This window comes from Hipposideros armiger, unplaced genomic scaffold, assembly GCF_001890085.2.
Source record: "Hipposideros armiger isolate ML-2016 unplaced genomic scaffold, ASM189008v1 scaffold_284, whole genome shotgun sequence".
NCBI lineage: Eukaryota > Metazoa > Chordata > Mammalia > Chiroptera > Hipposideridae > Hipposideros > Hipposideros armiger.
In genome coordinates this window covers 602,006-611,514 of record NW_017731634.1, presented here as the reverse complement: position 1 = coordinate 611,514, position 9,509 = coordinate 602,006, and the positions used below count along the sequence as shown (strand labels likewise).

The 9,509-nt window shown below is 60.7% G+C and overlaps 1 protein-coding gene across 1 annotated transcript in view; it reads right to left on the bottom strand.

Moving 5' to 3' along the window:
* Nucleotides 1-698: 698 nt before the first annotated feature.
* LOC109391140 (translation initiation factor IF-2) overlaps nt 699-9,509 on the bottom strand; it is a 102,901-nt gene continuing 94,090 nt past the window's right edge. The window contains exon 5 of the mRNA XM_019658435.1: nt 699-1,404. Coding sequence (XP_019513980.1) covers nt 1,320-1,404 — 85 coding nt within the window. The 3' untranslated portion in view covers nt 699-1,319. The remainder of the gene's footprint in view (nt 1,405-9,509) is intronic.

The window sequence follows — 9,509 nt, the reverse complement described above, 5'->3', positions numbered from 1 at the left end:
TCGGTCAGCCCTATTTCCTGCTGGCTTCCAACCAAAGGTCTCCCGTCGACACTCCCAGGGTTGGCGCGGGACTGTGGTCTGGCTCATCACCTCTTAAAACATTCACCTGCCCAAGCCACCTCTGCCTTTCCTTCCACAGCTAGGCAACCACCAGTCTGCATTCTGTCCCTGTGGATTTGCCTGTTCTGGACACTTCGTATAAATCGTGTCACAATATGTGCCATTTAACGTCTGGCTTCTTTCACGTTCGCAAGGCTTAACCGTGTTGTAACATGTGTCAGAACGTCATTCCTTTTTGGCGCCAAATACCATCCCGTGGTGTGGATAGACCTCATTTCATTGACCCACCAGTGGCGGTGTTCATGTTCCTCATGCATTTCAACTTGAGAAAGTTCCTACAGCTAGACTCACATTTTAGACATCGGTATTAGGTGATAAAACAGGAGACAGTTAACACAGAACCTGGGTGGTGGTCACTTCTGGGCTGGTGGCACGGGGATGTGCTTAGGGGGGGAGGCTGCACAGAGGGCTTTGAAGAAAACGGTCCCGTGTTCATCCTTCACCGAGGTGCTGAGGCCGGAGCCCTCGTGACACCCGTCAGCGTGTGCACGTGCGTCTCACACACTCATCGAGCTGTATGCTCATTTCCAAATTTTTAAAAGAGCTTTAAAAGATGTTTAAACATGCATGCTCAGTAGTGGCTTTTTAAATGGTAGATTTATTGAGATGTAATTCACATACCCAAACACTGACCATTTTTAAACGTACAATTCAGCGGCGTTTAACACATTCACGGTGTCGTGCAACCGTCCCCACCATCTCATTCCAGAGCCTTTTCATCTTCCCAGGAGAGCGGGCACCCATGGAGCAGTACCTCCCACATCCCGCTCCCCCAGCCTCCGGCAATCACTCATCTACTATCTGTCTCCATGGATTTGCCCATCCTGGACATTTCACGTGAATCAAATCATGCAATGCGTGGCCTTTTGTGACTGGCTTCTTTCACTGAGAAGACAGTCTTTGAGGTTCACGCGTGTTGTGGCCCGTGTCAGCGTTCCATCCCGGTTTATGGCCAGGACCCTTCCGTGGTGTGGCCAGGCCACGTCTCATCCCCGCATCGGTGCCGATTTTCCTGTTCCTCCTTCACTTTGTGTGAATAGCCCACAGCTGGACTCATCGTAGGGTCTCAGGGACCCAGAGGACCTTCCATTTCTGCTGGGTCTGTAGGAGCTCTTGGGGAAGCGTTCCGTCCTTCAGCCTCGGATCCTGCAGCTCCAGGGCGAACGCTTTACAGGCAGCCTGTGGGGTTGAAACGGTGTTCACCGTTTAGGTCTGGTTCTGCGGGCTTGACCGAGGGAGAGACCTAGGCCGAGCAGCAAGGATGCGAGGGCGGCTTTTCCAGTTCTGCGAAAAAGCACACACACAACAGGAAACGCGCTCGGCGCGCGTTCGATGGGGCAGGCAGCCTTCAATGAATGACATCATTCGGAGAACATAAATCTTGGTTTGTGTGATTTATTTATGTTAAGGAGCCCACATATGATGCAGAGTTTTCAATGGCTTTGTTTAAGTGATAGTTTTTCCTTTTTAGTGAAAGTTGGAGCGAGGATAAACAGCTCCAGCTGTAAAAATTAAAGGCGGAGGTGAAGCCAAGGTGATTATTACACAAAAAAGCTGAGTGGGGAGGGGTATTTGGCCCTTCTATCCTCTAAAATGAAAATTACCCTCTGCCACGATGTGCCACGAACAATTACCTGCTGTTTATTAATTAACCTATTTTAAAAGCACCGCATTTCTACTAGACACTGTTATTTCTCTAATGTGAAAACTGGCTTATTCGTGTTTATTCGAACAACTATGTCCCACGTGGTCCGGGCTCAGTACACACTTAACTGACACATATATTTTTTAAATGACACATTCTATGATTGGAAATACCTTACTAGGAGCCCAGATGCTGAGCATGACTTGTTTGGTGTGTTAGCTCCACACCAGGCCCCCAGAGCCACTGGCTGGATTGCAGGGCCTGCCCCCAGAACAGTTCCGGGATGGCTGCCCTGAGCGGGGGGCCTGACTCCCCAGTGAGAGCTGGGGACCCCAAATGGCTGTCTTTCTGGACACAGGCAAATAAATGTCTCATTTATTGTCAGAAGCACAGGGCTGACCTGGAGAGCAGAGCACTCTGGAGCTCACGTCTCTGGTACCACATGGCCCCCGGGAAAGTGTCCCGGGCAGACACCCCTCTGCAGTGTTCTCTCTGTCACGTGCACACCCTGGAGAGCATCGTCTTGCTGCCTGTGTCACCTGGAGCCGGGCTTTGTAGTCAGGCACTGAACCCCACTCTCCTGCCTCTGTGACATGCCTTGCATCTCTGAGCCTCAGTTTCCCCATTTGTAAGGTGGAAGCAATTGCAGTTCCTACTGAATGGGATTGTTGTGAGGGTCACACGGCACTGTGAGGCATCCCAGGGGTAGGAGCCAAGCCGGGCAACGGCCAGCACCCTGCCTGGCACAGGAGTCCAGCACCACCTGGCTCTATAACTCCAGGCCAGGGAGCCTCACGGAGAGACAAGCTCTCTCCCAAGGGTGCTCTTTCCACCATGCCCCCTGCCTCCATCATCCCCCTGAGGCCTCTGAGTAAATCGGTTGCCTTATCCAAATGCGCCCCGCACGGCAGGGGACCTGGGCGGCTTGCTCGCTGCTTGGGCCCCTTACGTGGGGCTGGCACTGGCTGCTGAACACAGGCAGCCCTTTGCAAGTTGGGGCCGATGAGGGACAGGTCACTCAGCACAGGGCTGCTGCCTCCACTGCAATGTCCTATAAAGTTGTCTCTCTTCTCTTTCCGTCTGCCTCCGGGCTGAAACCAGGCTGCGGAGATTCCAGGGTCACTTTCCACACTTCATTCTTTCGTGACTCATTCATTCATCCATTCATTCAAGCAGGCTCCCAGGCTTGGGCCAGGCACTGTGGCTTTGGAGTGGTCAGACACCCTGGAGGTTCTAGGTCTGCTGGAGGAAACACCCTCCGTGGCCAGCCCGCACCAGGAGACTGTTAGTTCCAGCAACACTGGGCCTTAATGGGGCCTCACTGGGGACTCTGCCATGTGCGAATGAATGAATGAATGAATGAATGAATGCTAGGTCTGCAGCATGATCCAAGAGCTTCGGGCCCCCCAGAGGACAGTGGTGGACCTGTGAGAAGCACCAGCTGCAGGTGCCAAGAGACCAGCTGACCCTCCACCCTGACCAGGCAAGGCCAGGGCAGTCCCAGGCCAAGAGGGTGGCCTGGCAGTGGGTGCCTGACAGCTCCAGGGGCCCTGTCCTCATGCTGGCTGACTTGCCCTTTGTGTCCAGCCAGGGAGAGGGTCACTGCCCTCCATGGGTTCACTCAGAGCCTCCAGGGCCAGGCCTTGCCTCTGGGGGAGGAGGGGCCAGAGGGAGCCCAGACCCTGCCACTAACAGTCCTAGCGCCAGCAACCGTCAGAGCTCCCAAGAAACACAGGCCCACCCCTGTATGCTGCCATCCCCACAATAACCCCTGTCTTGTCTGCCTCCATATTACACATTAAGAAATTGGGGCACCCAGGAAGCTTGGGTGGGGGAGCTGTCCCAGGGTCTCAGCGGGAAGGGGAAAAAGCTGACTGCAAGCAAGGCGTCTTCTGTCCTCACCACCCCAGCTGTCTGCTTGCCCTGGAAGCGGGCGGGAGGGGGGCGGTCACAACACAAACACATGCGGGAAGCAGGAGGCCCTCACGTGTGCACGAGGGGCAGTGCCTTTGCCCCCCCACCCCACCCCCTCGGTCAAAATCCGGACAGTAGTTTAAGGGGAAACGACACCTGAGCTCCCACGGTCACACCCGAGGGCCCCGCCCAGACGTGCTGGATACACGCAGTCCCAGCACCTGGAAGCCGCAGTCCGCGCGGTGTGCTCCCGCCCACCCCCGCCCCCAGAAGCTCAGCTGGGACCAGGGCCTCCATCGCCCGTCCTCCCTTCCTGGCAGCCCCAGCACCCGCCCTCTGCAAGATATGGGGTGCGGGGTGGACCACTCTAGAGTTGGAGCCTGGTGTGTTAAACCTCTCTGCATCCTGGGCCCCAGAGGAGCCGGAGAGCTCTGCCCAGGGCGAGCCCAGCCGCTCCGGGGAGGAGCTGGACCCCCACGGTCCTCCACCGAGCCCGGGAGAGGGGAATTGGAGGATGGTGCGGATGGGGGGCGGGCGCGAAGAGCAGGGATGGGCAGAGATTGCTCAAGAACAACGGCGCGCCGCTTCCGGTCTGGCACCACCTCTGCACCCCACCGCGCAAACGTGGCCCCAAGGGGTGGGCTGTGAGCGGCACCCCCTGGCGCTTTCCATCTGTCCGTTCTCCCTCCAACCTCGCGCAAACCCGTGAGAGGGGCACAGGAGGGTCTGGCCCCATTTCACAGGCGGGGAAACTGAGGCTGGAGAAGAAATCCACGCAGCTCCCTGTCCAGGGTCACATCTGCTGGGTGTGGCGCTCTCAGGAGCAAAGAAGAGATTTCGTTTCCAAACTAAGAGGGTCGGCGGGGGAGTGGGGGCCAGGGACCGCAGCCTAGCAGACGGAAGGAGGGCCCTTTGCACAGAAAGGTGTGCAAGCCGATTTGGGGAGTCTCCTCAGGTACCAGGCGGCCAGGCCGAGGTCCTTGGCTCTGGGGCGTGTGGGGACGCGAAGAAATGGCTCCCACCCAGCGCCTCCCGGGTCTTGACCGCCGGAAAGGCGACGCGGTTAACCGTTTTCGTTGTTGCCAGGGCCCTGCCCGCGCGCAGCCCCGGGCGCAGGAGGCGGCGGCCGGGTCCACACGGGCAGCGTTCCGGAGAGGCCACGGTGCCACCTCGGCCGCGCGCAGCTCTGCGGACCCTGCAGGGCCAGGACTCTGGGGGAGCGAAGCTGCTCCGGGCGTGCGGGGCGGGTGGCCTGGGGGTGCGGGTGGCGCCAGGGTCCCCTCTCCGAAAGGTGCTGGCTACTGGGGGCACGGGATGGGCGCACCGCTCAGGATCAACGCAAACCGAACCACGGGATTCGTTGGCGGATTTTTAAAGGTTCTCGAACGGAGGGGGAAAGCGTGGGAAACCAATTCCGTTTATTGCTCCCCGCGGCAGTGGCCGCCCGCGCGCTGCAGCTGGAGCCCTGCGGCTCGGCGGTCGCTTGGTTCGGACCCACTGTGCACGCCGCCGGGGAGGGGACGTCAGGCTTCACCGGCGCCTCCTGGAGAAAAGGTTTGGGTCGGGATACTGGCGCCAACTCCCTCCCGGGCTCAAACGGGGAGTTCAGGCCCACAGCCTCAATCTCTTAAATTAAAAATCAAAACAAAACCAAAAACACTCCCGATGACCACCCACCCCAAATGCATGTGGCAGGTCCCAGGTGACCGCAGGAGAGTGACCCGCGCTCCTGAGACACAGTCGCCCCAGCCAGGACTCCAGAATGCAGGTGGGCAGAGAAACCTCGGGACCTTCCCAGGAGGCCGCCCATCTTCCAGGGACAATGTCCGCCTGCCCGAGAAGGAAGTAGCACCAAACGCCTGGGGTCTGGTGGAAATCAGCTGCGGGGTCCCCATTCCTGGGAGGGCCGGGCTGGCAGTGTCCCCAGCTCCCTCTGTGACTCGCTCCAAATCCAGGGACTGGGCATGGGCACCCAGAGGCCTCCACTCGGCGCGGCTTAGGGAACAGCCTTGCCACGACGGTTTGGAACGCGCTGGGCCAGAGACTGCAACCTGTGTTCTGTCCTTGAAATTGACCTGGGTCACAGTGAATTTCCCGGGGGCTGGGGCAGGAAGAGGGGCGAAAGGGGGCCCACAGTTGTAACCCAGAGTCCACGGAGGCCCTGGTGGCCCCAGTCTGGAGCAGAGCTGTGGTGCCAAGGAAAAAGGCTGCAGTGTGGCGGCCTCGCGGGGAGGAAATGGCCCTGGAGGTTGTCTGTGCCCTGCTCCCACCCCCATTCTTGACCAAACACTCGAGCTATTTGCCCCAAGTCCTCTGCGTTCAGTCCCCAACGAGTCCCTTGCTGGGCGCCAAAAGCACCATGTTTTCTCCTCTGCGGCTGGGTCTCCGGTTTGTCCCTGAGTATGCAGCTTTGTGATGCTCAAATCTGGGAGACGTTTCCATCTAGCGTAGGGCAGGAGAACGACCCCAGATGGGAGGCCCGATCTCCATCAGACTCGGTGCCTTGTGTGTGGGGCTGGGACAAGGACTGGCGATCTAGACCCCTTCTGGGGCAGCTCGGGGTCTTGGAGAAGAGCCCATGTGTAAACTAAGGGAGAAGAACTTGTATTCTCTTAGCTACTCAGTGTCTGTCTCTCTGAGCAGGAACCATAAGGTGAACAGACTTGACCTGGACGCTAATAGAGCCCGAGGCTGAGCGCCTGACAGCCTGCAGCCGAGCTCAGGGAGCCCAGAGGGGAGCGTGTAAGAAAAGCGGAGGACCTGGCCAGGTCAGTGCCTCTGCCTTATTGGTGGCTGGCCATCCCCACTGCCCAGCATGCAGTCTGCAGCAAGCTCCTAGGGGCCTGCGGGGCCGAGGCAAGGGGGCTGGGCCGGCTCTGCCCCTGCTGCTCTAGGCATACAGACCTTGAAATGCAGACCTCCACTGCAGAGGCCGGGCCTCCATGAGTTGGCTAGGAGCACTGGTCGTGGCCAAGCAAAGGGATGCTTCAGCCGGAGTGAGTGCGTGGCGGCGGCAGTGCGGTTTTACTCCCTATGAGCTACTCGAAAGTCCCGGAGTTAGGGACCTGCCTCATTCGTTGCCACTACAATGCTCACTACAGGACTTCAGGACTGGCTTTGCTCCCGCTCCCAAACCTGGCCCTTTCCCAAAGGAGTTCTCCTGATCATGGGTGTCCAGCTGCACTGCCCTATGTGCTGGACAGGCTGGGAGTGGGCAGAGCCCCAGCTGAAGCAGGTCCCAGTGTCCCAGAAGTTGGTGGTAAAAGTCCCTTTTCCAGTCCCCTGACCCAGCACTGAAGTCGGTTCTGAAACTCAGAGTGGAGGGCAGGTCCATGCAGCCAACCCACACAGCTCAGCAGCCTCCTACGAGCCTGGCGGTCACTGGGGATGCGGTGGGCAGCACCCCCATCCCCGGTGCGGGGTCCCCTTGGCGGCATTGGCCACAAGACTTGCCATCGCTTGGCTCACTTTGAAAACTGCCCTTAAACTTTTCAGTATTACCGAAATGAAAACTGGGCTCCACTCGTCCACACCTGTTCCCCTAAGTCCCAAATGTCCTCGGGCAGGACGCTGAACTGGGGGCCCCCGGGAGGACCTGCCTCTGATTCTCCCTGCTTCACCCTTTCTCTCTCGCTGGGGCTCCTGACAACGCCTGACCCGCTCTCCATTCTAAGTCTGGCCACGCGGGGGCAGGGCCTGGTCAGGCCAGGACCCAACTTTGGCCAGGGCCATGGCCTTGGGGATGGCCTGTCCAGGCTCCTCGAGCTGGTCGGCTGATTGGAGAGCGCCGGCTAAGGGGCTGCAGCACATGGAGGTGCTATCTCCGGGTCAGCTTTGCTCTCCCGAGCCGTCTCCCCAGGCTGGCCCGAATGCGCTGCCCCACCCCCAGCCCCGAAGGGTCCTAGCAGGCGGCAGGGAAGCGAGTGCAGCCTGGCCTTCTCCGTAGCCTCCTGCCCACCTTCCCCAGGCCCTGGCAGGCGGCAGTTCCACAGTCTGCAGGGTATCCTGGCCCAGCCTGGCCAGGGCTCTGAGGAGATTAATCGCCTCCTGAGCTGAGGGAAGGAGCAGGCAGAGGGCCTGAGTGAACTGGGGTGCGTCAGGAGAAATCTGGGCCCCCCCTAACCTTGGGATCACGGTCTGCTTCCAGGGCAGGGGAGCCAGTGCTGGGCTGGGCTCAGGGGTGAGGTGGGGACCCACTCTGCAGGTGGGAGCCTTCACAGGCACCCTTGTATTCTCTCAGGCCTCATACCTAACCTCGTTGGGAGGCTCCCTGCAAGGGGACCCTAGGGTGCTGAGGCACGAGGGTGACCTTGTGTTCTCTCTGGCCAGCAGCTCCAGCCAGGTTAGGCCCACCGGTTTGAGCCTGCCTTGGCTGAGTCAGGTGGGCAGGTCCAGAGCTCCGGGGTTCCAGCTCCCTTCCCTCCTGCCTCTGTCAGTGACCACCCTCCCCACCCTGGGGAGGAATGGGCCCTGAGCTGGCTAGGGCCTGCAGCAATGCCCTAGTCCCCCATGGGCACACTCCCCACCGAGTCGCGGACAGCCGGGCAGCAAGGCCCAGGTGCCCTCCGAGCCCAACTGTACTGCGCTCAGCCCACGGGAAAAGATGGTCAGGGTGTTTGGGGAGGGAGCGGGCGAGAGGCCCTCGGAAGGACGGAGGGAACTGGGGTTGGGGTGCCCGGACACTCAGTGCTGCTACCGCGGGAGACACTCACCTAAGGGCAGGAAACAGCGGAAAAGACTGTCAGTGAGAACCAGAGCCGGGCAGCGCGCCTTCTCCGTACAGGGCAGTGAACGCGGGAGACAAGCGTGGACACCCCCAAGCAGTGGGAGCTCTGTTGGGGTTCCCATCCCAGCAGGGAAGCGGCCGCGGGCTGAGGAGGCCCAGGGCCCAGCGCTGCACCGTCGCTGGCTCCTGCCAAGCCTGGCTCTGTGGGGCTTTTACTCTGGGGTACCATCGGCCATGCGCCCCTAGCCCTCAAGGTGCCTCTGCCAGGACCCGGGGGTCTCGGGTTAGCTCCCTCGCTGTGGCCGGTTCACCTCTTTTGTGATCAAGGGCACGGGGGTCGGAATGTAAGCCCGGGAAGGCGCGGCTGGTCTCACTGCACCACACAGGGGAGGGGCACGACCAGGAGGTCCCCCAGGCTCCAGAGACCCCAAATCGCCGGCTGGACCCCTTTCAGGCTCAGGCTGACTCTGCAGCAGCTCCAAGTCCTGCAACCTGGCAGAGCCCTAGTCCTGGAAGGGCACGGGGGCCAGCGCTTCCGGTGGCTTCCGATTCATTCTTGAATCCCAGACATGCATACTCGACTGAGGAATTCTCACCGTCCCCACCGGGTCCTGGGCCCAGACACCCTGCCTGCCCCCAGCCCGGCCCTCCCCTGCTGGGCCTCCGAGTTTGAGGGCTGCGGGCAGAAGGAGCACCCGGTGGGCTCCCGCCCCCACGCCTCCACCTGCTCCGCTGGCCCTCCCGCCCTGGGCGCACCTGGCCCGAGCGAGACGAGGGGGGAGTGTCCCCAGAGGCCCGGGTCCCTGGAGGTGGTCCAGCTTCTGCGCTCGCGCGGTGGAGTACTCACCTGGGGGCCGCGGAGGCAGGAGTGCGCGGGTTGCCCCCAGGACGGAGAGGTGCGGGGACGCCGGGCGTGCGGACGGCCGTCCCCGCGATGCCTCCCTGGTGCTCGGCGCGTCGCTCCCCGCAGCTCCGCGCGGGACCGAGAGCGGCGGGTCCGAGTCCCGCCCGCGCGGCCCGGGCAGCGGCAGAGCGCGGAGCTGGCGGCGCTGCCGCTGTTGTTTTTGAGACGAGGAGCCCGAAGCGGCGGCGGTTGGGTGGGGG